This window comes from Westerdykella ornata (assembly GCF_010094085.1).
Source record: "Westerdykella ornata strain CBS 379.55 unplaced genomic scaffold EI97scaffold_1, whole genome shotgun sequence".
Classification (NCBI taxonomy): domain Eukaryota; kingdom Fungi; phylum Ascomycota; class Dothideomycetes; order Pleosporales; family Sporormiaceae; genus Westerdykella; species Westerdykella ornata.
The window spans coordinates 98,903-124,359 of record NW_022986851.1 but is presented as its reverse complement, the minus strand read 5'-3'; the positions used below and the strand labels follow the sequence as shown (position 1 = coordinate 124,359).

The 25,457-nt window shown below is 52.8% G+C and overlaps 10 protein-coding genes across 10 annotated transcripts; 4 read left to right on the top strand and 6 right to left on the bottom strand.

Moving 5' to 3' along the window:
* Positions 1 to 1,373: 1,373 nt before the first annotated feature.
* Positions 1,374 to 2,286, bottom strand: EI97DRAFT_428698 (uncharacterized protein). Its single transcript, XM_033797274.1, has 2 exons — positions 1,987 to 2,286; positions 1,374 to 1,929 (listed from the first exon to the last, which is right to left on the bottom strand). Exons 1-2 carry the CDS (start codon positions 2,019 to 2,021, stop codon positions 1,689 to 1,691), a joined length of 276 nt encoding a protein of 91 aa, XP_033658144.1. The 5' UTR covers positions 2,022 to 2,286; the 3' UTR covers positions 1,374 to 1,688.
* A 3,168-nt stretch (positions 2,287 to 5,454) lies between these two features.
* On the bottom strand, positions 5,455 to 7,457 carry EI97DRAFT_428696 (deoxyribonuclease tatD). The gene is made up of 7 exons (XM_033797273.1): positions 7,375 to 7,457; positions 7,118 to 7,318; positions 6,976 to 7,058; positions 6,736 to 6,913; positions 6,242 to 6,661; positions 5,904 to 6,165; positions 5,455 to 5,852 (listed from the first exon to the last, which is right to left on the bottom strand). The coding sequence occupies exons 3-7, from the start codon at positions 7,009 to 7,011 to the stop codon at positions 5,798 to 5,800; spliced, it is 951 nt and encodes a 316-aa protein (XP_033658143.1). The 5' UTR covers positions 7,012 to 7,058; positions 7,118 to 7,318; positions 7,375 to 7,457; the 3' UTR covers positions 5,455 to 5,797.
* A 152-nt stretch (positions 7,458 to 7,609) lies between these two features.
* Positions 7,610 to 8,506, top strand: EI97DRAFT_453867 (DUF1742-domain-containing protein; the record flags this gene model as incomplete). Its single annotated transcript, XM_033800485.1, has 4 exons — positions 7,610 to 7,726; positions 7,781 to 8,044; positions 8,094 to 8,164; positions 8,374 to 8,506. The coding sequence occupies 4 exons, from the start codon at positions 7,610 to 7,612 to the stop codon at positions 8,504 to 8,506; spliced, it is 585 nt and encodes a 194-aa protein (XP_033658142.1).
* A 2,599-nt stretch (positions 8,507 to 11,105) lies between these two features.
* On the bottom strand, positions 11,106 to 12,745 carry EI97DRAFT_368251 (dual specificity protein phosphatase 12; the record flags this gene model as incomplete). The annotated part of the gene is made up of 4 exons (XM_033795125.1): positions 11,106 to 11,478; positions 11,581 to 11,913; positions 12,383 to 12,604; positions 12,696 to 12,745. 4 exons carry the CDS (start codon positions 12,743 to 12,745, stop codon positions 11,106 to 11,108), a joined length of 978 nt encoding a protein of 325 aa, XP_033658141.1.
* Positions 12,746 to 14,658: 1,913 nt separating this feature from the next.
* On the top strand, positions 14,659 to 16,622 carry EI97DRAFT_368244 (uncharacterized protein; the record flags this gene model as incomplete). Its single annotated transcript, XM_033795124.1, has 3 exons — positions 14,659 to 14,918; positions 15,012 to 16,064; positions 16,133 to 16,622. 3 exons carry the CDS (start codon positions 14,659 to 14,661, stop codon positions 16,620 to 16,622), a joined length of 1,803 nt encoding a protein of 600 aa, XP_033658140.1.
* A 1,455-nt stretch (positions 16,623 to 18,077) lies between these two features.
* EI97DRAFT_453864 (endoglucanase B) lies at positions 18,078 to 19,431 on the bottom strand (the record flags this gene model as incomplete). Its single annotated transcript, XM_033800484.1, has 6 exons — positions 18,078 to 18,374; positions 18,475 to 18,667; positions 18,752 to 18,935; positions 18,992 to 19,044; positions 19,101 to 19,303; positions 19,360 to 19,431. 6 exons carry the CDS (start codon positions 19,429 to 19,431, stop codon positions 18,078 to 18,080), a joined length of 1,002 nt encoding a protein of 333 aa, XP_033658139.1.
* An 876-nt stretch (positions 19,432 to 20,307) lies between these two features.
* On the top strand, positions 20,308 to 21,052 carry EI97DRAFT_368402 (uncharacterized protein; the record flags this gene model as incomplete). Its single annotated transcript, XM_033795134.1, has 2 exons — positions 20,308 to 20,592; positions 20,648 to 21,052. 2 exons carry the CDS (start codon positions 20,308 to 20,310, stop codon positions 21,050 to 21,052), a joined length of 690 nt encoding a protein of 229 aa, XP_033658138.1.
* A 169-nt stretch (positions 21,053 to 21,221) lies between these two features.
* Positions 21,222 to 22,281, bottom strand: EI97DRAFT_368488 (Pex19-domain-containing protein; the record flags this gene model as incomplete). Its single annotated transcript, XM_033795139.1, has 3 exons — positions 21,222 to 21,320; positions 21,371 to 22,089; positions 22,137 to 22,281. The coding sequence occupies 3 exons, from the start codon at positions 22,279 to 22,281 to the stop codon at positions 21,222 to 21,224; spliced, it is 963 nt and encodes a 320-aa protein (XP_033658137.1).
* Positions 22,282 to 22,455: 174 nt separating this feature from the next.
* EI97DRAFT_428687 (ubiquitin-conjugating enzyme) lies at positions 22,456 to 23,774 on the top strand. The gene is made up of 4 exons (XM_033797272.1): positions 22,456 to 22,736; positions 22,789 to 22,949; positions 23,008 to 23,031; positions 23,105 to 23,774. The coding sequence occupies exons 1-4, from the start codon at positions 22,702 to 22,704 to the stop codon at positions 23,356 to 23,358; spliced, it is 474 nt and encodes a 157-aa protein (XP_033658136.1). The 5' UTR covers positions 22,456 to 22,701; the 3' UTR covers positions 23,359 to 23,774.
* EI97DRAFT_463074 (RNA-binding domain-containing protein) lies at positions 23,746 to 25,279 on the bottom strand. The gene is made up of 4 exons (XM_033801333.1): positions 24,942 to 25,279; positions 24,603 to 24,856; positions 24,274 to 24,361; positions 23,746 to 24,222 (listed from the first exon to the last, which is right to left on the bottom strand). Exons 1-4 carry the CDS (start codon positions 25,056 to 25,058, stop codon positions 24,037 to 24,039), a joined length of 645 nt encoding a protein of 214 aa, XP_033658135.1. The 5' UTR covers positions 25,059 to 25,279; the 3' UTR covers positions 23,746 to 24,036.
* Between the last annotated feature and the right edge of the window lie 178 nt (positions 25,280 to 25,457).

The following is a 25,457-nucleotide window of genomic DNA, read 5'->3' as shown; positions in this document are numbered from 1 at the left end:
CTCCGATACACAGGTAATGTGTGTGGGGCGGAGGCCCTGCGCTGTATGGAGGTGTTGGGAGATTAGTTCATTTCGTTGGTTGACCTGGTTTTCCTGTTGTATGAGGTGGTAAGGGTGTTTTGAGAGAGGGGGATTTTGCGAACGAGCAGATGAATGAGGGGGCGAGAGATCATTTCCGAGGTGGGCGCGTGCTGTGCCGCACACTCAACACCAGAGCAACGCTCATCAACGAGCAGCGTGCTGGTGCAAGCTGCAGCAGAGACAGACATTGAGACACACAGAGGCAACGATAAACCCTCCTGCCTGCCTGCCTGCCTCCCTGCCTCGCTCGCTCTTCTTTCTCATCATGGTGCGCCAACAGCACGGCAACCCCCTCCAGAGTCGCGCAAAATGACGGCCACCCACCCGACCTCTTCCCTTCACTCTGGTTCCGCTGGGTCCCTTTCCGCCTTCCGCATAGCACGCTGCATCGACACGCAGGACTGTCCGAGAATCTGATTCGTTAGCAAGGCTGCACACAGAATATGCGATGCAATGCAGCAGAGGGTTATTGGCTCGTAGCTCGACTGCACATGCTCTCCCTCCTCGACTGCGCGATAGAGTTCACTGAAATGCAGAAGGGGGGGTCTGGAGGGCAAGTGCAGTCGAGCCTTGGCTGCCTGCCTCGCCTGCCTGTCTGTGTGGAAAGTTCCACCCTCACTCCCTTTCCCCGCACTTGGGAGCAGTGGCTGCGGCCCGCTGAACTTTCGTTATTGGGCGAGCAGGGAAGTCCCTTGTTTCCTTCCTCTCGTCTGCCGGCCGCACAGGGTCATCAGAACGATGGGGTGTGTCGACGATATGCGCACACAAGTCCCCACGCCGGAGGGCAAATCAGAAGTATGTCTGTTTTTCCTGCATGTCTTTGCGGAAGGTGTGTCTGATGGTGAGAGGCGTTGGATAGCTGACGGTGTCTTGGGATCTACGGAGCAGAAAAGCGTGATGACGTGCGAATCAACAGCAGTGAGACGATAATAAACCCGAACAACGACTGAGGACGCGACTCGTTGGGTTGTAGATTGGGCAGTGGGTGTCGACATTAAACTCTCTCTACCTAGTACGCGGTGGCGGTTATCGTGGAGCAACACCTGCCGCCCAACCCCTCTGTATGAGATTCGTCACTTCGTGCCGGCGTGACCTACTACACACTACTAGTTATAAGCAAGGTTTGTGAGGACGTACTTGTAAGTACATGCTTGTATTAAAGTTGCAACGGCGCGCAAAGTACCAGCCTCGCGTGTCTCCTCTCTTGACGGTGAGGTTGGGTTGGGTTCGGCGTCATCGACCAAGTGCTGGGAAGTGAAGATGTCATTTTGTGTGATGTGGTGTTTATACTACAGTACTCTCAGTTGGAGGTGTGGGGAATATCGCACCATTCTTGCTTCATACAACGCAACTATTGTACGTATCGGTAATGCCCTAGCTAGGTAGCCAGTACTGCATCCTCGTACGGCCCCTCAGTCCAACCGTGAGACGGTTCACGGATGGCCGAATTCTACTGACCGTTCTGTACGACTCGCCTTCCCCGTCCCATCTACGATTGAACGAGTCCAAATATAGGTGCGAAAGGTACATCCCGTCCACGTGACTTTCCCCGCATTTCACTAACCTAAACGAGCCATCGCCGTGAAAGAAGCAAACCGACGCTATTGCTAATCAGCTAGTCCCAAAATCTCATCTCGCTCCGTTTCCGATTCGCTCGCATGCCCCCCTTCCGTCAAAATCGATCTGTCCATCGGAGAAAATACTTTTGTTGATACCGGTATCTTGGAAGAAAGGACGGGACGGCGTCTAACGGGACGGGGGAATCGAAGGGACGGATCGAAGAAAGGGAGACAAAGGGGAACGGGAGCTTGTGCTGAGATTGGCGAGGTGGACAGGATGGGTGCCGCTGCTTTGGTGATGGAATTAGGGTTCCGTAGACGACGCTCTGGAGATCTGGAGACGGACGATACATGTACCGCACACGATGAAAATGTGTACATAGATTGTTCTTGCAGAGAGCTGCTCGTATGCTTTCGTAGATCATCATATTCAAGGGCTAAAAGCAGGTACGCAGGGCAAGCCAGCGATTTCCCTATTTTTTCTTTTCTTCTTTTTTTTCCTTTTTTTTTTTCCGAATTGGCCCTGTGCACAAGACGCACATTCGCGGGCGCACATGGACGCAGGAACCAACAACAAGGCATTGATGAAAGCAAGGCACGCTTGAACCGCACGCGCAGATTACTGGCGACTGATGTGTCGTCCCTGTCAAGATCGCGCGTGAATTTCCAAGGTTGTTTCGATGGATGACTGCTATACAAAGGTAAAAAAGGTTTAGCGTGCTTGGGAGGTATGAAAATTCTGCAGGTGGGATGTGATGAGTGTGATGAGATCTGGTTTGGGATGTGGTGATGTCATTGATATGACCGTGCCTCTCATCCTTTCCACCAGACCAACTCTATCAACCGCACAAAGTGCGCAATTGGGCCCATGCTTGCGAACGATAGCCACCGCTCTCTCTCCCATGGCACGAGAGGTGGTGGCTGATTCTCAGACCTTTTACCGTTTGAGGAGGAGCGGTGACGGGATCGGCCGTAGGGCTTAGGGCTTGCCTTTAGGGCTTAGGTTGGGCTGAGCTGAGCGGTGACGAGCTGAGACGACCGAGCAGTGAGCGACAGGTTGCCTGTGCTGGATGGGGCTCTCGGATGGCTTGTGAGGAGTTTTCTTTCACATCTCCTTCAGCTGATTTGATGTCGATTCCTTGTAACAGTACGGAGTAATAACTCACCGTTTCGGCATGGATATCTAGTAACCGGGCACCGCGAAAGCCACGCTCCTCTGAGGAAGACATTGCAATTTAATAAACGGACGAATGAACTTGACTTGGTGCAAGACCGCCCACCGTTCCGGAGGTAAGATGACATGGGATTCGCTTGACAACAACTCCGGAATATGGCATGCTACAAGCCAGGTTTATTTGCACGATCGTTGGCGGTGAGACGTCAAGGGGTTTATCTCTATCTTTGCTGGGATGCACTGGTGGATCTACTAAGATAGTTCAAAGCGTTCATGTCCCGTTGTATGCATCCCAGGCACTAGAGGGGTTCGTAGGTCATGGAACAGGTTGTCTAAGGATGCACATATGTTTTATAAACGGGCGGTGGAAGTAGTGCATGTCCATAGCTTCAGTGCTCTATTTGTGAGAACAACATGATTGTACACTCATGCTAGTCTCTTGGAATTTAAATCTGAGGCTTACTGAACGAGACAGAAACAGAAACTGTTACTCTGGCTAATAGATGGGAATGTCTCAAATGAATGTGACTGTTAACAAATTCAAATAAGGACGGGGTTTATTATAGTGTAACTGTAGGTGGCCTTCTTGTCACGTCCTTGTATTCGTCGTCTTGTGAAGATAATAAGAAGCGGAAGGGGATCACTCTGTTTTATACCGTAAAAGGGCGGAGCTATGTCTGAAACTTTAACGTAGCTTAAGCGCACATTCCGCAGTGCGAAGGTTGAAGTTAAATCCGATGAATCAACGGCCAAAGCCAGGTCGTACCTTGTACTGCAGCAATGTTTATACGCGAGCATAGATAGAATACATGCGGGTTGGTTCACTTGAATGGGATCTAAGTTGGTTAGGATGTATTGGAACTCTAGCAAGAAATTGTAACCTTGATCACTTCTTTCGAATACTATACGCCTTCGTTTCGCTCTTGTGGAGCCTTCAACTTGCGCAAGGCACACGCCACAGTGCATGTTGAATGGTAGTTGATACAGCGACAGTAAACGGCAACATGAAGGCAAATGCCAAAACTGTCCGTCACGATGCTGTTTACTATCTCTAATACTCTGTAGAAGCGATGGAAATTTCACGGTGGGCCGTGGCCCCGAGGTCGGCCAATTGTTCGATCAGCCTCCGTGAGCCTGAGCTCTACCCTTCGTTCTCCTATTTTCTCACCTTCGCAGCCTGCAACCGGTGGTACAGGACTATTGACAGGGACACCCATATCCCATCCCACGCACCTTGTCCTCTCCTTCAAGTGATAGGTATCCCTGGCGAAGTCTGCTGATGAAATGCCTGGACGACTTCGAGGTTTCCTGCGGCTGTCTCGCAGATCCGTCACCCTGGAAATGATAACATAGATTCTGATTAGATTTATAATTAATTGCGATATATATCCACACACAGCAGTCCTTGGATTCCGTATTGCTCTCTCCAAGTCCGAGGATGCGCTGACATGCCTTTACAATACGCTCCTCCAGCTCTTAGCCGGAGCCATTGATGCCTTGAAGAAGAAATCCACTGGTCGAGCCCTTCATGCGTTCTGGTGGCCGGATGAGCTCAAGACATTTGCGAGAAGGTGTAAAGAAAGCGAAGGATATCTGAAGAAGGAAGTGGACAGTTCTGACAGCATACTGAATCATGACGATTAAACGGGCAACCCGAGAGAACGAGAACGCACTCGAGACACTCACCGTGATACAGCAATCCAGCTTAAAAGGCTGGTTGATAAGCCAAGGGTCCTCACGACATGCATTCCAATGCCCCCGCACGGACACAGGTCGTCGCCATGTGGAAGTATGAAACGGCCAAAAAGTGCTCAGAAATACTGCTGTGATGCCCGGGACTCTTTATTTGGATCAACCACATCCTACGAAGTCCTATGAAGCAGCTTGCAGGACACTGAAAGGGACATATACACGGAAGTGTTTGCGCTCGGTACGAGGAAAAACAGACCGAAGGCTTTGCTTCAAAGTTGAGTTTTACGGAAGCTGGCAGTTTCATATACCAATCCAGGCTATCCCGAGACTTACTGTCGATATTGATGCCCTCGACGACTGCCTTGAGAAGGGGCGAAAGCATGTTACCGGCTTCTGCAACGGAAGGGCTTAGAGGTCACGGACGATCACTGAGCGTTCTTATGTTGAGCCGCCGCAACCGTGGTATCAAACCATACTTATGCGCAGCTGGGAATGTTGGCATTGAAAACCTTTTCAACCAGCAAGACCTCACCACGTTCGCTATGGAACAGAACTGCACGGATCATAATCGGGCGACAAGAGGAAAAATGCCGGTCATTTCCGAAGCATTGACGAATGAAATTGTGCGGTCAGACATCTGAATCGAACTGAAAGCATACAAATTCTTCTTAAAAACGGAGCAAACTTTGATATGGTGCCGGTGTTTCGAATTGCTCTTGACATGTCGATGTTTGACGATTCACATAAACCTTTATGCTCACTGCTAGCTTCTGACATGGAATCGAACTCAGAGAGATCGGTGGTTTAGACGGTTGACTTTGTTGCTTGGGAAGCCATTGTCTGCTTAACTGTGCATATTGCTGGTGAGAGACAGTCACACTCTCCTACACGGGGACTACCCCAAAAGCACTCGCGATACGAATAGTAATGCCAACAGACGAGGCAAGGTGTGTGCATAGAGACGGTTAAAACTTCATCCAAATGTAGCAAGGTTCTAAACCGATGTACGCTAGTGCCTTGCACATATCTCTACGTAGTTTTTCAACGTTTTCAGACTAGCAGTTTTCTTCAAGCTGTTGAGTCCACTAAGAACTTCCTCAGCCGATCCTGCCCCTCGACTTTGACATTGCATCTCCCACGGGCCATTACACGGCTCTGAAACTTAGATTTACTCATTCGAAGGCATTGCGTTCGGAAAACGACCTTAGTATCTCTTGAATGCCGATGCGGGTTTGAGAGACTCAAATACTGGGAACCTTTTGGACTCTATGACGCATGCAATCGCAAGTCCTCAACTATCCACCGTTTCGCCTAACCCAAACATCTTTATCGAGTTATGCCACGCCCTACGATTGTCAGTCTACCATCAACTCAGGGATATTGGCTGGGAACCCTACGCTTCGCACACCTCCTCCGCCGTGATGCCTTTGATCTTCGCGATGGCATAAGCAACATGTGGAATAGTGGCAGGTTCATTACGGCCCTTGACCATCATCCCCTTAGTCCACTTTTCCTTCTTGACGGCCTTGGGCAGTGGAGGTGCGTCTTTTAGATATTTGGCTGAGGCGTGGCTGGGCCGCATCTCGCACCACGGACCATCTGTCTCGATTTGTAGACGGTCGAGCGGAATCTGGCGAACTACTTCGATGTTTTCTTCCGCTGTATGAGGGTCAGTACGCGGGTGTTCCGAAACTCGCAGCAATAAGTCAGATCGAGAGAAGACAAAACAACATACTTTTCATACTACATCCATTCACACCCACATCCAAACCCATCTCCACCATCCTCTTCATCTCCTCCACGGTCCCCGTAAAACTATGCACAAGCCCCCTCTTCGGCAGCTGAGGCAACTTCGCACCAAGCAATCTCTCAAAGTCTTCGCTCGCAGCGCGCGAATGCAGAAACAGCGGTAGCTGTATTTCCACTGCTAGCTCCAGCTGCGCTTCGAAGTACTTGAGTTGCTGCTCTTTGCCAGTGAGAAACAAACGGTCATAGTCAAGCCCGATTTCTCCAAAGGCTACTGCGTGGCCGGAGGCCTTGGCTTCCTGTGCTAGCTCCCTGAGTGCGGAGAGCAGGGCGGGAGGGCCGCCGGGGTAGGAGTCGAAGTGTTTCGCGGCGCAGGGGTGGACGCCGACGGTGGCGTAACAGGTTCCGGCTGTAGGGCATCTTGGTAAGTAAATTCCCAAAATCCGGGTGAAGGAGGATGAAGAGCAGCACGGAGGCACGCACGATACTTCTTTGCAATCTCAATCGCATGCCTGGACTCCTCGAGATCCGAGCCCGTGACCATGAATTTCTTGCATCCGGCGTCTAAACCTCTTTGCAGAACATCTTCGAAGTCGTCCTCGTGCCGCTGCGTGCCGTGGTATTCGCCACGGAAGACTGGGTCACCGAGATTGATTCCTATCTTCTGAAAGTTAGGGACTCGACGATATTGCTTTTAAAGGCTAGAAGGCGCCGGAGACGGACATCAACGTATCGTAATGATGAATTAGAAGAAGCCATGCCGATGGTACTACTATTTCTTGTAGAAGATGATGTATAATGAGGTACTAAAAGCGGTTAGGATGCGTCCCAGTCAAATACATATGCATGGATGGACATGGCGAACCGAAAGTGTAAAAGCCAAATGGCGAAATCGAACGACTGTAAGCAGTCTCAAACGACTGGAACGGCCTTAACTGCTTGTTAGCTTCCCGCAAAAAGCGCGTTCGCCGGAAAATGAGGGACATATGTTGCTATAATCATGATAGAAAGATCAAGGGTTGGAGTTTCGAGCGAGTGCTTGTAGATCTGGTTTTGGCACGCTAGGCTTGTTTGGTATTAGCGCAACCCTATTTCGACGACCGCCTTGTTGACCAAGTCTACCTTTCCCCGAATCCTATAAAATAAGAAGTATAAAAGCAGCTCCGCAACTGCTTAGAAACACTTCTATCTCACCGCAAGCCCGAACGATTTTGCTAAGCTGTTCGAGGATTTTCTGGCTATCTGACAAGCGTCTCATCACTGACTCTTCTTTAACGTCAGCAGGCGCTTAGACATATTGAGCAGATCTGATCGTCCCCTACTTGTCCGCTGGTAACGGAGTGCAAGTAGTGTCAACATGTCGCTTCAGCTGCAGAACGTCTGGCACCATCGGCGTGTGGCGGATGCGTCGGCCAAGCCATGTTGGATTTGCTATAAGCCTTCTAGCAGCGTCTTGATTACCCCAGACAATAAGGTAAAGCCGACTGCATCAGATTGGCAACGCGGCTGCTCTAACTTCTATCTGCAGGACTTCTTCTACATCTGTGTCGGCCATTTGGCAGACCACAAGTTCTGTCAGCCCGACGCCGACGAAGCGGCCGCTGCTGCGGAGCGAAAAAAGAAAGCGGAACTGGACCGCGAGATCGAGAAGGTCAAGAAGGAGTATGAGGAGAAGCAGAAATTGAAGCGTGAGAAGCGGAAGGAGAAAGAAAAGGAGAAGGGGAAAGACAAGGAATCCGAGAAGAAGGACGAGGAAGAGGACAAGGCCGAAGAGAAAGCTAAAGACGCTAAGGTACGGGATTCGAACTGTCGCAATTTCATGACTGATTGACCTTGATCAGATTGCGCAGCTTTCAAAAACTAAGGATGAAGCGCAGACAGCTCAAGGGCCTCGAATTTACTCTTTGAACAAGTATGTCTCCCTATTTCCTTGTTCAATGTGTCTCAGACTTCGCAAAATTTCGGGCACCCGGTTTTCGTTGTGCAAGCTTACCTACTTCTTCTGTGCCTCTTTTCTCAATGCTGCCGCATTTGAAACGGAAATATCGGGTTCGCGGGCATGAATTTGCTCGATTGCACTTGACCCAGGTTTTCTTGCCCTGCTGTGCTGACATGCGCCAGGAGTTTCTACCAAATGCGGCTCGACCGGATTCGCAACGCAGAAATCGCCAAACGCAACCGCGAAAAAATGAGCGATCCAAATTACTTCCCATCTGTACCCAGCAACGACCCATCCTCAAGCGCCCGGCAATGACGTGCCATCCTGGTTCTTATATGCCATCATCCTGTACTACGGAGAGGACCATTCATATCAGTGACGTCGAGGAAGACGGAATTCACTCGTTACAATCCCTCTCCCTCCCTCTGCACCAATACCTGCGACTCGCAGCCGAACATCCGGCGCTCCGCTCCGCCAGCCTTACACCACGCACGGCCGGCAAGCTCCTTCACCGATGCATCGTACTGCAGTCATCAATTAGCGGCCGGCTCCGAAGAGCAGGGCTTATCCAAGCCCTTACCATCTGTTACTATTACGGGCCCACATTGTGTGTGTGCGCACGGGGGCAGCCTTTTTAATTCTGGGTTTGGCTCGAAACGGACAAGCGCTGTCAGACGGGAATGCTGACCACCTTTTTCGACTGATGAACGTGGAGAAGAAAGGCAGGTTATGAGGGGTTGGTGACACGTATTGCCTTTTACGAAGGGGTGACTTTTGCGCTTTGGAGTGTGAGAATCGGAAGTTTCTTTACGGTTCGGTTTGACTCCCTCATTACTTTTTGGCGCTGTCCCCAATGTAACTAATGGATGAACGCATATCTGCACTGCTGACACCGCAAAACCAACATCGTACCCACATCACCCTCCCACGCTCCACCCTTCCCATACACCGCCCGCAGCGCGCTCTTCCCCCACGGCGGCAACACGCCTGGGCACCTACTGGTAGGTACACCATTCACCAACCAGCCGCGAGCGCCTATCTGGGTATCAGTCCGGAGTAACCATTTCGTCATTTCCTCAACCTGCACGCGTCTCATATCGACCGCATCGACAAATCTCACTGAACTCACTCCTCACCTCGGGTCCCATGCCGCCAATCTGTTCATCTGCATCAGCTCAGCTTTCATTGGTGGACTCACAAGGTTGCAGACGCTGGATATCATAGTACATGTACCCCATGCATGTGTGTTCAATTGACTTTGATTTTGATCCATTATTCATTTACGATCTTGCCATCTTGGATCCCAAGATGGAATACGCTGGCGGTGGGCTGCTGCTGGCGCTTGTGATGTGGTAAGCCGGGTGCACCTAGCTGGCTCGCTCACCGCTTACACTGCAACTTCGCATACATTCAAAGATGAATCAGTTATGGCAGGGTGGCGTGCGAGGACGTGATGTCGTTGGTGCGAATTGCGAGGTGCGATGGGTGGGTGCGCTCTCCATCGGTAACCTGACCGGTGAGATATGTACCACGCTTGAACTTGCGGGGATTTGACAAGTGGAGCCGAGAGTATGCTGGATTGCTGGGTGAAGAAGGGGAAGAGGACGATTAGATAAGTGAATGTGCGGAGTCGTGCATGTATGCCGGTATTGGGGGTGTGCAGATGATCTTTCGGGTAGTCTGTAGATACCCGTTAAACGTGTCGAAGACGGTGCTTACTATATGTGATCATGTTATTGGGTCGAGTCTCGACCTTAGGAGTAGTCTAACATGCATGATAGACGGTTCCCGTAGATGCGCGTTCGAATAATCTTGACTTCCCAATTGTTGAGATCATACGTATCAGAACTCCTATAGCTCTCGAGAATGCGTGATCTCGCAGTAACCAAATCGATATCGGCGTGTTCCAAGGGTTAATCAAACCTCTAAACGAAAATCAGAGGCAAGTACGGAGCACAGCGCAGTACTTTCTTTTTAAAACATTTACTGCAGACATCAATATCAAAAAATTCTCTAGCCGCCATCTAGCACAAGCAGACTCGTCCACGTCTGTCCCCTTAGGAATATACGAACTCTCACAGCAGCAATAAACATTCCAGGGTCCGCCACAACAAGCATACTGTGGACGTTCCATCACAGCAACAGGTGCTCCAAAGTTGTATAGCACGTGGAATCCACCGACCTCATCGCTGCACGTGCGCCTTCTAATACAGGCGATCAAACACTACAAGTGCAACTTCACCAACGGCGATAAAACCCAAAACGCAATTCTTCAACGGCCGTGGCGGTAGGTAGTGTGCAGTGCAGTGCAATTTCTTGTCAACCGGGTTAACTGTATCGCCACACGGTGTACAGCTCCACTAGCCGGATTACCGAGACTATAGCCCCAAGACAGACAGGCATAACATCGCCTCACTATTACGCACACCCGTCCCAGCGCAACGGTTAGGGGCAAAGGTGCTTCGTTCCAAGCGACTCACGAGGACCTGAAAGCTTGTCAGGCTCCGGGTCCATCATAACCTTTGTGCAGTTTCCCAGGCTGTGCAAAAAAATTACATAGGTGTTTGCAGGCTTGCATATGTTCGGGAGTAGAATAATGGGATAAGCTTAGGCGGGGAGAGACAGGGATGCCAAGACGATGGGACAGTGGCTGTGCTAGGCTCGGGATAGTGCAGATACCGGCTGGCAGGAAGGCGATTGCGGCGTTGGGAAAGACTTTTGCTGCTTGTGGGATTTTGGAGGGAGTCCGGTCAGAGTAAGATTCAAGGCTTCTTCGTGTTCCTCTGCTCGACTCGGGCATCGGGAGCAACATCACGTGACTTTCAATTGACTGCCCAGGTGTGCCTGATACTGATCACCGCTGGCATGTGACTCTAGGCAGATTGAATCAGTGCAAGTATCCGACTAGCCGGCTTCAGAGATTCTGCCTTGAGAGTCCACTTGGCGGCCGGACGGAGGCCCCTGGGGGAAGGCGGATGGCAGAGCTGGCTGTGTCGGTCAACTTGCGTACTTCGTCCACGCGGCCTTTCGCTATACTAATCGCCGGAACGACCCACTCGTTGCAGCTACACTGCATGCCTTGCCAGGCGTACTTGCCCACGTTGGTGTGGCACTTTGGACATTCGAGTCGGCCCTCCAATTTGCCTTGCTCAAGCTCGGGACGCATCCATGATAGGGGATCGAGGAAATAGTGGGCGCAAGCTTGGGGAGGACGTCTGCAGGAGCTGTTCTCAGTAGTGTCGGAGACAGCGTGCGCCACGATATATTGAGACGTGGCCAATGGCCGTCTGTTTCAGTGTTACTCCTCAGTATGCCTGGTTGGCGGCAGGAAATGGATGGGACAGGAGACTCTGGATCTGCGTTTTTTTACACATCAATGCTCCACTTACCTGCATTTGCGACACCTCAGCTCAAACGCGGCATTACCGTCTGTATGATACTCGTCCTCGAACCGAATCTTCTCGGCCTCGGGAGCTTGTCCGCAAGCCCTGCTCAACTCGATCTCTTGTTGATACCGCCAGCGCTGATAGGCCGGGACTTGCTCGACATTCAGGGGCATGGCCATCTTCTCGTACAGCTCCAACTGTTTCATGAAGCCTTCGTTTGGTTCGCAGATGGAGCGGGCCTGCCGCAATAGAGTCAGGGCCTCAGCAGCACTGCTCCCGTATCTGTGCATCATATAAGCGATGACACATGTGGCGGATCGAGACTTTCCCATGGCACTAGAAGAGAAGGTGTTGGCATGACGAATTGTTGAGCTGAGCTGTTGAGGGTGGGAAAATAGAGTGGCAAAGGAGCGGTGTATTGAGGGGGGAGAAAATTCGGAAGTTTGAGAGGAGGAAGGTGGACAAGGAACTGAGATTGACCAAGGTCTATGGGACGTTGGCGTGGGCGGAGATGTATCCGCAGCTCATAACATGCTTTCAGGTTTGGGAGGTTGAGGTCCAACCAAACGTAGAAGTCAACGACCAAGGCTACGGTAACCATTTTCGCCCACTCTTGGGCGTTTCCGTGCTCGCCTCGACAAGGAGGAAAGCAAAAGCGGCAGCTGGGAGGGCGAGGCAATGATACGTGCAGCAGAGCATGAGGTTGTGGAAGGGCAAAATGGCCAAGAAAAAAAGAGGGTTCATGTGGATGAATTGAACGGTGATGAATATGCAGGGGCTCAGCCCGAGCTGGAATGCGACTCACCAATGCACAAGAACGCCACCACCGCCGTCAAGGCCCTCTTGGATGAAGGCGTTGGTTGCAGGAAAATGTTCCAATAGATTCTCATCGTCGGTATCGTCCACCTCGACGACCATGTGCTTGAAGGGCGCGAACAAGGCCTTGTCCAGGGGCAAGCGCAGCACCGACAAGACATGGGTGATGTTGGCTTGCTCGAGGGCCTCGCGACGACGCAAGGTAAACATGCTGTGAGTGCGATGAGGCGTCAGCTATCGAGCGAAAGATGGTTCTGTTTGTGGAAGAGATGGATAGATGTGAGGTCAGCTTGGCTACATACCCGCCAATGTACAGCTTCAATTCGCCGGGTACTTTGTCGATGAGAGCCATGATGAAACGTGCAACCCCTCCTCCAAAGGGTGTCACAGAAATCTTACTAGGCTGCTTTTCTCCTGACACTCTCAGGGACAAGCTATTCAAGCGTTGCTAGAATTGGGCGCAGAGAAGAGGGTAGCCTATGTTCCACAGTAGTAGAAGAAGAGTGAGTGTGTGGCGATGGTGGACGTGCAGGTGGAAGCGAAGGACCTCGGCAGGGGCGATAGGGCTGGGTAGACGCCACCAAGTGGCTGTGCGGGGCTTGTACGAATTGAGACTGGTGTACCACAGTAACAAGTAATACGGTAAGGCTGGGAAAAAGCACGGACGCCGTTACGACACGGCTGCCGTGTTGCTCCCGCTTGACGCAACCTTGGGAATCCTCTCAATCCACTACCTACGGGAATTCGAGTACCTACACAGTACTCTGTACTGTGTACTGCGCATGGCGCCGACTGGCCCCTCCGCGGAAAAGGTTACCGTAAAGTAACCAGAAGGGCTGAGTGAGCCGTCCCAGGTTATTGGGAGGAGAGAGACTCGAGAGAGACGGAGGCCGGACATGATTACCTCAACTCTTACCAATACCTGGGTCCTTTACCGCCATGACTGGGCAAGCAGGCCGGTGTGCTGGGGTGCTCAGCCTGCAAGAGCGCCATACAAGAGAAAAGAAGAAAATAGCCGTCCCAATGGTTCACGAGAAGTGCAAGGGCTGCAGCAGTGCATACAGCCCTGGAGACAGCCCTGGACGCAGCCCTGCTCTCTGGATGCAAGCCCCGGACTTCCTGTTTCCAGAGCCCTGTTTGTGAGAAGAAGTTTCTGATCAGTGAATGAGCTGCTGCCCACCAGGGCCCCTGTCTCCACTCTCCAGTCTCCTCTTCCCGCCGCCCAATCACGGCCGAAGGGCTGCCAACAGGTCTCGACGACTCCTCCCGCACACGGCCCATGTCCGACAACCTTTATGCTGCGTCCTCCGCTGCTTCCCAAAGGAAAGCTTCTTCTTCTTCTCTCAGCACCCATTCTTATTCTTTGGCCGTCACTTTGCGCTTTTCGGCCCTTGAACTCGACCCTGTGAATAATACCAAGGCCTGTGGAACGCGGTATACGCAGTAGGACCATGCCCCGTGCTTCCTCGACAGCACCGACAGCAGCGACAACGACCGTCTCGCCCGCCTCAGCTACGACGGCAGTTTCGACCTGCCTCCAGTCTGTCCTCTCTACCTAGCTATCACCCTGCATCGCGCAAATCTGTCTCCCTCATCAGCTGCTCGAGCCTCATTATTCCTTCGTGTTCGGCGGGGCTCGCCCGTGGTAGGGTGGGTGGTACTGTAGGGCTGAACCCTGGACGTCTAGCCGCTGCGCTAACCGCCTTCATCAGGGACATCGCCGACACACCCGTGCACCACTCCCTCCACCCTTCTCACCTCTGCATCTCTCCCACGCTGCGCGGCCAGCGACGGGACTTCCGTTAATTCCTGGCTGCTCGCCGCACCACCTCCATCGCCCCTCGTCCCAGCACCCCGTGGCCGGCGACGCCGTCAGAGTGGTTGTCGACAAGACCCAGTTGCAGCCCTGCGCCAAAACCTCCTCCCGTCGTGCTCCATACACTAGCCTCATTCCCACACGCCTCGGTGCCTCCCGCCCCTCTCCTCGCGCTGCTCGGTGCGCCCATCGCAGCCACCACTCGCGCAGTTTCACCACACTGCATACCGGCCCATTGATCCATCGCTTGACACGCTCGACTTCAGCTGCCCTCGCTGTGGCAACTTCCCGCCATCCGCCATCCCTTCCTGCTTCACCGCTGCTGAGCTCCTCCTGCTCCTTTCACTATGAGCATGTCGCCGGCGACGTCCACGCCGGCCATAAGGGTATATGACCCGGGTGCGCCCCAGCACATCGCCTCCATTTCGCACCCGCGCCCGTCCGGAGCTATGCCTATCCCCCGAGCCCGCGAAGAGATACCGCCTCCCTTGCCTCCCCCGCGCAACATTGGAAGCGGTCCCGACCTTGGTTGGCAATTTGGTAACACAAGCCAGAATGGTTTCGCAAATATCAAGCCAGGTTCCAGTCTCCTCGGTACTATGTTGACTCGGTCTGGCTCCAAACCTCACGACGACATGAGCTCCGATAGCCTGGATGGCCCGAGTGATGAGGACCGCAGCATGGCACGGCCAAGTCTTTCCAGTTACAGGTGAGAGCTGCTCAATCTATCTCGTACCCGCGCCGCCATAATCCTAGGCTCGACGTATCCGCATCCGCTGACAGTCGATTCGCTTCCATCCAGGCTCACTAGCGAACGACAACTCGAACAGAAGACCCTCGAGAATTCCTCACAGGCATACGACAAGCAGCTTCTCTCCAAGATTGGGGGCCCCAATACCGCCTCTCCCATCACCCCAACCCGCACGTCCGCCCCCTCGCTCTCCGTCAGCGCCCAGGATGTCTCGAACATTTCCTTCAACAGGCGTAGTAGCGAACTGAGACCGCTATCGTTACCGGAACGACCGCACCGCTCGAGCGATTCTCCTATTGTGCGCTGTCCGCCTTCTGCCACCTTGTCGCCCGGATACTCTGGCTTTCGTAGTCCGGTTGGTATCGAGGCAGAGCCATTTCCGAGGAGGTTTGGCAGTATATCGGCTGTCAGCTACTTGGAGGAGCCTACACCGTTGCGGCAGCATCGGGGTAGCTGTGATTTTGTGCTGTCTGACTCCGACTTGGGCATGGATGATACTGCCATACGGGATCTGAACATTCGCGATCGCAGCCCAGCCGCCTTTGAAGACCCCTCGTCGGCAAACAAGGCAGGGCAGAAGCGACGCGCATCGTCACCTCCAGTCTCAGAGTCCATGTCCGAGAATCGGACAGCAGGGGTGACGAGCGCCGAATTGTTCCATCGACGTTCGATTCCAAGGCTGAATGAGCGCCATTCGCCCATGGTTTCGCGTTTCCCAGTACCGCAGGGCCCTGCGTCCGCCGCGTCCTCCTTGAGCCAATACAATTCCTCCTTTGCATCATCTTTCGCCTTCTCTGGAGCAAGTAGTATGACGAGCTATAACGGCGACCAACGGCACTCCCCTGGCGCACTATCCCCCCTGGCGGAAGCTGAGTCTGGGTCTCTATCGCCTTATACAGCCAGTCGCCCCGGCGACTCAAGCTGGCGTGGTTCCATATCAAGACCACATCAGCGTCCGCTACATGACTACGACCATCGTAAGATGTCTACGGATAGCGTCTTCCATTCTCGACATAGTTCTGTCTGCGGTAACATGTCCGGTCCTTACCAGTGCGACTGCTGTCCGAAGAAGCCCAGAAAATTCGAAACTGAGGCCGAGTTAGAGTGAGTGCTCGCACGCCCAGCCTACCTCTCTTGCCCCAGCGATGACCAAGCTGACCGTTGCCTTTTAGGATGCACAGAGCCGAGCGCCAATTCAAGTGCGCATTCTGCCCGAACCGGTTCAAGAACAAGAACGAAATGGAACGGCACCAGCAGTCCATCCATATCCGACGATACTCCTGGTCGTGCATCAGAATTCCAGGGATACGGGCAGCCTTCTCGCCCTCGCCTTGCAGCCACGGTACCACCGACGTCTGCGGCTACTGCGGGGAAGAATTTCCCAATCCCCCCAACTGGACAGCTCGCCAGGAACACGTGAGCCAGGTCCACAAAACTGACGATGCCTCCAAGTGTAGGCTTTTCTGGCGGACCGACCACTTCCGCCAACACCTGAAGCATACCCATGCGGGAACCAGTGGGAAATGGACGAATTCGCTCGAAGCTGCTTGTATCGAGGAGAGGGCGGGTTGGAGGGAGGAGTTGGATGCGCTTCTTGCCAATTCGGGGGCATCGACGTTTGTGCCACCAACGCCTATTGACGAAGTTTGCGACGAATCATGACGTAGCATGCACGGCCTTTGAGCCAAGACATTTTAAAAGTTGCATTGCATTGCATTTACAAAATGGATGGCATAGCTTTTGCGGGAGGTAAAACATTTCCAGAAGTTGATCTCCGCGGGAAGCATATTCTTACGGTTGCGACCTGCGTTGGGCTGAGAGAGGTCGGGTTACTAAATGACCTGACAGTCAGAATAAGGACCGGAATTGGGGCGAAGGACACATATCATATCGTACAGTTCATGATCCGTCAGAGCGCTGTTCTTGGGCGTTGGACGCATGCACTTGCAGCGAGCATTCTTCGCGGAGTCAATATTCCCATCGGTCGGATTTTGTTTTGGGTACTAACTAACGACCTTTACGACGGCGCTTTGGATATGTCTTGGTTTTTACTTTGCATCGTGGGTTGGAAGTGAAGAAAAAGGGAAGGGACAAAAGCGGAAGGTTGGTGATGGCCTTATTTATGCACTTCATTCGCATATTGTAGGATATGGTCAGAGGAGAGGAGAGATAGAGAGAATTGTTGTTTGTGGGCAAAAGAAAATGGCGTCCATCTCGCTTTTTCAGCTGGCCTTGTGCATTTTTTTTCTTTCCTTTTTCTCTGCACGGCCTTGCGTTCTTTGCCTCGTTTGTCGGATGCCCGTCGCTTTCTTCCTGTTCGCACTTGGATCTGGGGGTCTTGGAGCTTCGTCACGATTGTGGCGCTCGATGGGTGTACTACGCAATACATCCCTCTTGCTCGCGCAAATGGAGTGCGTGGATCGATTGAAACTGGGATTGGATATGCGAGAATAATATTGCTAGGGCTGGTTTGGCGGGACGTGGTTGACTGCTATTCAGTGTTGGTGTCCAGTATCCACTACCTAGGTACGCAAGCGCATACAAGACGTACGCAATGAACCGCTACAGCAACGGAAGGAGACGTTATGTACTCCTTACGCAACACTCAGCGTGAACAATTTGGATGATGCATAAATGTGAGATGGAAGGACATGGGGGTCTGTGTTTCGGAGAGTTGCATGGCGGGAGAGGTGTTGGTTTACTCTGGCAAGTGAAAGTCCAGGAAAAAACAAACAACGTCAGTTCGAACCGCGGATGGGAGGAAGAGTTTCTCCTTCACGAGTTGGATTGATAAGGTTGCAATGGAGACGCAGTCTCACTTGGCCTTGTCCCCATTGTTGGAATCCACGGATTCGACCTTTAGGCTTACACAAGGAAGATGGTTTTTAAGAGGTTTATGGGTGCGAGGTCTTGCACGGGATGAATGATAAACAGCCTCTAAGTACATTTCTCGGGCGCGAGGAGACAGATAATGCGCGCTTACTCTTGATTCTTCACGCAACAGCGGAAAACCAGACGAGCAATGATCCAACACTGTGGACAAGACAAGACTAAGCTTTACTCCTTTACTCTGCCCTTCACGCAACCACCCCTCTCAGCCCCTATCTCCTCTACACTCTACCACCGCCCCGTCGCCGCTACCGGGGTCTGATACGTCGTACTCCAACTAGGCGTATACACACTGGTCCCAACGACACTGATGCTCTTCTTATCCGTGTACGACGCCGACGTAACCGTCGATGTCCGGATCCACGTCGACCACGACGTATGCGTTGTAGGTCCCTCGATGGGCCCGCGGGGCACTGAGGTGGTGTCTGCCCAGGCGCCGGTCCAGACGGTAGGGCCGGGGATGGGGTAGCGGGTGGTGCAAGGGGTGGCGCGGGGGGTTTTGGGGGTTTCGGTGGAGCAGTAGACCTAGGTGGGGAGGGAAGTTAGGTAATCCATAGAAAGGAGGAAGTGTGGCACAGAAGATGGGACGGAGTTTTGAACGGCCCCGTGGGGATGGGAGACGTACATCGTAGACGATACCAGGAGTATCGTAATCATAAGCACCTGGGAAGGAGACGCCCTGTGGTAGCTCGACGTCGCCGCCATCCACTACCTCGATCTGCACGCAGTTGGGGTAGAATTGGGCGCCGCGGGCGGGCACGTTGAGGTACGAGACTTCGCCTTCGTGGAGTGCGATCATTTCGGCGCGGATGAGATAGCTGAGGTCAGTTAGTTGATAGCCTTGGATAGGCCTTGTTCGTATGCTTGGTTGTTGCGGAAATACTTAGGATAGGGCGACGTACTGTCCTGACTTCAACCCTGGAGGTATGCGGACATTCATCGATCCGCCGTTGGCGGCAATGTTCTGCGTCGTGGACCACTTCCCTGGGTTCGGGAACACAGACTCTTCATACAGGCCCTCGTGCCAGATCTTGACAAAGGAGTTCTCGGTCGGTGGGTCTGGGGAGATGTAGACAAGAGACGGACCTTGAGACGTGTGAGAATGGATATTGAAATGAGGTTCAAGGAGGAATCAAAGTTACCGTGATGCGAGCTAGCAATGACATCGTCATTAGTGCTTCTCTTATCGTGGTGCCTACATCATTACTACACGCATCCTTTGCAACTGGATCAGTATGGGTCGAAGCCTACCAGTCAAACGTAAAATTGTCCCCCGGCCGGACTACAATCGTATCCGGTGCTTGAATATCCCCCATAACATTGCATCGGATATCAATTGACGTGAGGTTCTTGACAGGCGAATTGTTGTAACCACCACCACCAGGGGGTCCGTTGTAGGGAGGCGTGCGGATGCCTTTGAAGGAGCCTTGGTCGACCCCGTTCACGAAGACGCCCTGTCCGGAGACGTTTTGTGTAAGAGGCTAGGTAATGGAGAAGCAAGAACACTAACCCATATGAACGTATGCGCAGAGACATGCGAAGAGAGGAATGGGAGGAGGACAACGAGGTTTCTGGTGTGCATGATGAATAATGGAGCAGAACAAGAGGAGAAGAGAAGATTGCAATGCAAACCGGAAAGGGATGGAACTCCAGAAGAGAAGTCGAAGAGAGCATGGGCTAAGCAAAGATATATCTCCAGTCCCGTAGTCAAAATCAATTCTGGCACCTGCCTGGATACATATATTGCTGCCGCGGCGTTTTGATTGGAGAGCAATTTATTTCCCCAGAAAGCGAGCCTGGATACAGATCTGATCGGATTCTGCCGCCCGTTTTCCGCATCCTACCATAAACAGGCGTAAGACTTCTCCGTAAGCTCTGCTACGACCATGCACGATTGGTACGAAGGATAATGTGGGCATGATCCAGTTGTCGTCATCTCATCCAGATACCGATTTTCGGGGAGGTCACTGAAGAGACGGATCCGGGCAATTGATTAGAACCCTTTATTCTTCCCCTCATGGGGCGCGGTTCCCGTAGAGTCCTACTGAAGAACCTCTGGTGTACCAATACGTCAACCTCTATGACTGTTCAGGCTTGATGGAACTTGAACTGAAATATCGAGAATTCAGTCTGAGCGTGCAGCGAGGAGTGTAACAACTAACCCAGTTCACTCAAACAAGATCCCTTGCAAATTAGCGGATGATGACCATATCGCTTTCTAGTTTGATGTTCCCCTCCCCATCATCGGAGCGGATGTCGTTCACCTATGAACCTTGGCTCATCATTTAGAGTTTAGCGTAAATACCCAACCCCAGCTTTTGCACGCACGGACCCGCGCGCCATCGCGACCCGCGTCTCCCTTCGCGCAGGCTCACCTGCCATTCCATCTCAACATCCCCCACCGCACCACGAACGACCAGCATCGCCCATCTCGATTTCGACGCGTTCTTCCCTAACAATGATTCTCTCCGCACCTCCACTGTACTATCAGAACCCGTTCATGTTTCATAGAAGATCGCCGCTCGCGGAGGTCCCCGCAAACGCCGCACCGCGTCCGCTATTCTCCACAATGGCATCGCAGCCACAGCTCGAACAGGAGAAACAGACTGTTCCCCAGCGGACACATAAGCCGAACCCCGTGATGCAGAGCCGCGAGGCAACTACACAGCGGAGACGCGACATGTTCTTTCGGAGGCTACAGAAGGATCGGGATGATCAGAGGTGGCACGCGCGAGGGGAGCAGGTCAGTCAACAACCTGTGTCGATTCCGATTTGTGGCAATGACTGATTGTATGCAGATTCAAAAATTGGACTGGATATCAGAGCAGAAGCGTTGGGAAGCGCAGAAAACACGAGAGGCGCCCGAATTGAAAGACGACGTTATCGAAGAACTGGTGACGGAAAGCGCGTTGGAAGCTTCCTCAGCACCTTCCTTCCAGAGCAATGAGCCACGGACCGAGCGCGATATTGCGGAAGCGGAGTATATCTTGGCACAGGAAGAGCGTGAGTTGCAAGAATTAATTGCCGCTATGGAAGAGGAACAACGGAATGGCGATGACACCTCCGAACATTACGGCAGTGATGATGACGACTATGACGAGATCTTCATGAGGATTGCGGTTGGTGATGCTGGACAAGCATCACCCGGTGCTCCCACCTTCGAATCACGCGATCCTGATGCCATGGACATGACGGCTGGTTGAATAGCTGTAACACTCTGGGGGCATATCGGAGAGAAGGTTTGAGGGATATGCTTCATCAGATGCCTCGAGCTTGTGGTCGGATCAACTTGTATATTGGTAGACTCGTACAACGCAGGAGCGAAAATTTGGCCGGGTATTAAGGGAGTAAGAAAGCCAATTTGAGGGTCAATCATTGTGTTGGGCAACCCTGGTCTATTTCACTGAGCGCTTCCTGAGCCGCGTTCATATCGCCGACTAAATCGGGTGGAGGAGACCCAGCCGCTTGCATCTGCAAAGATCAGTATCTAGCACCATGGGTATCGTTGCACGGCGACGTACCTTTTGCATCCGCTCAACAATATACTCCCGATCTTGCGCATTGGAATCCGAATATCCACTCCTTTCAAACCGCGCCGTGATTTCCCGAACCAGTATGTGCTGCTCTTCGTACCTCTCAAGGTCGTCTTTTGGAACCTTGTCCTTGTTCTCCTCCATCCACTTCGGGAACTTGTCGTTCAGCTCCTTCATAGGCTCGTACAGAATCTCCTTATTCGTCAACTGTTCCATCATGCCCATGAGTATCTTCGAGAAGTCCTCATCGCTCCCTTCACCCCCAAAACCCCCGTTCTCCATTTCCTTCAGCATCTGCGCCAGGATATCATCCCCGTCCGCCGACGCCGCCGCAGCGCTTGCCTGCTCTCCAGACTCTTGCATGCGCTCCATGGTCCGCCGTATGGTCTCCTGGAATGACCGCTCCGCCTTCTCCGCAGCAGATGACGAGCTGGGCACGGGCGCGCCCTCCCCTTTTTGTGCAGCGGCCAGAGTTTCGGGATCCAAATCCCCCACCTCCTTCAAGATATCCTCAAACTGTTTCTGAAAATCCTGCTTCCCGAGCAATTGCTCCATTTCGGCCTGTAGCTGCCTCGCGAACTCGTCATCCTGTCCGCTTGCAAGGAGATCTGCTGGGTCCGGTCTGCCAGGGCCGGAGGTAGGTAGCGCGGAGGGGGCGGAGGACTTTGACTCGTCGAGTTTGGTGTTGGCGAACTCATCGAGGACGTCTGGATGGTTGTCAGAGGGAGTACCTAAATAAGAGAAGAGGAATCACCGTCGAGGTCAGAAAGATCATCTTCCTCAGGGTCAGATGCAACGTCTGGCTGCGGCACAGGCTGTTGCGCCGCCTGTTGCGGGGTCTCCTCTTTGGCGACTTCCACTTTAGGAAGTTCTTCCTTTTTCAAATCTGTCTCTGACATCGTGTAGTAGAAAGTTCAGAATAGAATGGCTTTGTCCTGTCCAAGGGTGCACCTTTTCCCAACGATCTCATACGGAAACCGTTGCCGATGCCGTCCGCATGGAGACAAGACCTTCGGTGCCACTACTGCCTCGGCTCAAGTGGGGCCAGATCTTTTACTCCATTAGCGCCGGGTGAACCTAGCCAGCAACGTGTGGCTGAAAAGTCCGGTCACGTGCGCGTTTGCGACGACTCGTTCAACAAAGTTCACACTTCACGTTGCGCTGCTCGCTCCTTACCTTCACTTCACTTCACCGGTTTGTATAGAACCCGCCGTACAAGGGCCTCATTCTTCACAACCGTCTTGCCACGCTATATAGAGCTGCATCTGTGCCAACTTGCGCCGTTCACACAACATTACCTTTCGCAGTCTACCTCCAGAATGTCGCTCTGCCAAACCCGGCTCTCCGAAGAGCGGTAAGTTTCCCTGTGTCCGCGTTGCTTGCCCCTAAACTTATATTCTGCATAGGAAGCAGTGGCGGCGCGATCATCCCTTCGGCTTCTTCGCGAAACCCAGTCGCAACGCCCAAGGCGTCATGGATCTCAAAAGATGGGAATGCGGTGTTCCTGGCAAGGAAAAGACAATATGGGAGGGAGGGCTGTTCAAGCTTGAGGTGACCTTCCCTGACGGTATGCACCTATATACACTGGACAGTGAAAGCTGAAAGCTGACAATATGGGTATGAAGAGTATCCTACCAAGCCGCCGAAATGTAGGTGACAGCGCGACAAATCCTTTATGTTCATTTCACTTCCCGGACCGCAATATCTAACATACGTCACCAGGCAAATTCGTTCCGCCTCTCTTCCACCCAAACGTCTACCCCTCCGGCACCGTCTGCCTCTCGATCCTCAACGAAGAGGAAGGCTGGAAACCCGCTATCACAGTCAAGGAGATTCTTCTAGGTATCCAATCACTTCTCGACGAGCCAAACCCCGAGTCCCCCGCCCAAGCCGACGCCTTTAACCTCTTTAAGAAGGATAGAGCCGCCTATGAACGAAAGATCCGTTCGATAGTCAAGGAGAATCCTGCGCCTTGAGCTGGCCAGCTGCTAGTGCTACTGGGTAAATGGAATTCGAGAAAGCGGGATATTGGGCCGCGGGCCATGGAGGGCGCGCCCCCTTGGGGACCGTTGAGACGCTATGGCAAATAATCGGATATGTATACTGAGTTCCTCTCTTCTATGAGTTTTGAAAGCATGGCGCGGAGCACCGGGATTTCTTGGGAGTTCAGGCGCCTACGTCGACTTCTTTCATTAGTCTCTTTGCAGGGGTTTGCCTCGGATTTTTCGGGACTACTTTTGGGCTGGAATAGATCTCTGGGTCTTCGGATTCTGACAAGGGTTTACCTGTGTCGAGGTTAAAGCGTGACGTGCGGTTTCGTGCGGTTTCGGGGGTGGCTCGCGTACGAACTGCATCAGATAGACCTCGAAAATGAAGAATGATGCCAAAGTATGCCGGATCAGTCCTATTTGTGAACCTCTAATAAATTGACCCCCATTATGAGCCCCGCCGCGGTATCGTGCTCCAAGCAGTTTCTCGCAATTTTCGATGTTTGACATGTTGCCGTCGGCGATTGGAGGTCCGTTAGTCCAGTGCAAGCCGCCTCTCCAAGTACAAGTACAAGACCCCTTTACAGAAAAATTTTCCCTGCCGAAACCAAGGAGGCTCCCAATCGTGGTAGGTGACCTAAGTTCCCATTTGGACTTTGCGCTGGTCTAGTAAGGGCGATATTGCTGGCCACGAGGACGGTAGCCACCACGATAACCTCCTCCACGCGGAGGACCATATCCACCTCTGCCACCATACGGTGATCCACGGCCGCCGTATCCACCACCGCGGCCCCCGCGCCCACCGCGTCCGCCTCGAGACATGCCCGGAAGATTAGTCCGCTTGGGAACGACCTGAGCAAGTCAGCCTGTTGCTCAGAATGGAGATTCCGGAAACGGTCATACTTTGAGATTTCTACCCCGGAACACGCTGTCGTTTAGGACAAGGGCTTGGTTGACCAGGCTCGGCTCTGTGAACTCAACATACGCATACCTGCATACGCTCATTAGCGTTCTGAATCTTTCTGCCAAGCTCTTGCCAGGTAGCGAAGATTCTTTCTCTGAAATCCATAAGGCGTCGTCACAAGCGGGCATGCTCCGCCATGATGGACACACTGAGTCAAACGTATGAATGGTCGCCGTTTCAGGCGGTAACACCACCCCGCTCGTGCACGCGGCCTCAAATGATTCCTTGAGAAAGACATCGTTCCGCCTCTTGGCAAGGAAAGACTAACCCTTTAGGATGACCCGTAAACTTGTCCAGCAGAATCGTCACACGATTTATGCTGCCGCAGCTCTGGAAATGCGCCTGGATTTCCTCCGGCGAGGCACCGTAGTCGACATTGCCGACAAAGATACTCCGAGCGTCCACGTCTTCCCTGTTCTCGCGTAGGTCGTGGCGCTCGTGGTCCAGCGAGGCCTGCATCTCTCGCAGCTTGGCGGCTTCTTCCTCCATTTCCTGCACGCGTCGCTTCATTTCGGCGATGTCCTTTGCATAGTCGGTCAGCGCTGCTCATTCCTCAAAGACATCAGGGCTGCCCAGATTAAGAAAGAAGGGAGGGGGTGCATATTACAGGATCGTTGCTCTCTTCCTCGGCCGGCGCGGCTTCACCGTGTCTCTCTTCCTCGTGCCTCTCCACATCCTGGGCCTCGTGCTCAGGCTCGCGAATGTCGCGTTCGGTATCCGCCATGGTGGAAAGGAGGTGTGGTAGAGATAATCTTGACGACTGTCACGCAATGGAGCTCCAGCTCCTGGGGAGCTTTCGAACGAGGCTACTGGACAGTGGCACACCGCTGCGAACGGGGATGCGGTCGCTCTCACTTCGGAGATCGTCTATGAAGTGAAAGGGGTAAAGGTGTAAGGGAAAGAAAGAGGGTGTGATATGAGGTCAACTAGGAGGATGTGAATGACGAAAAGGCGAGCGAGCGTCAGGTTGTTTAACGTCGCTCGCAAGAGGTCTGTGCACGCGCCCGCGCGCCACCACAGCCACATGCTGGTTTCCAATCTGTCGCCTCGCATTTGTCGCTCGTTGGAAGCTGTGTCCTTTGCCATATTGTGTCGCTTATCTAAGTTGTAGTTGATTATACAC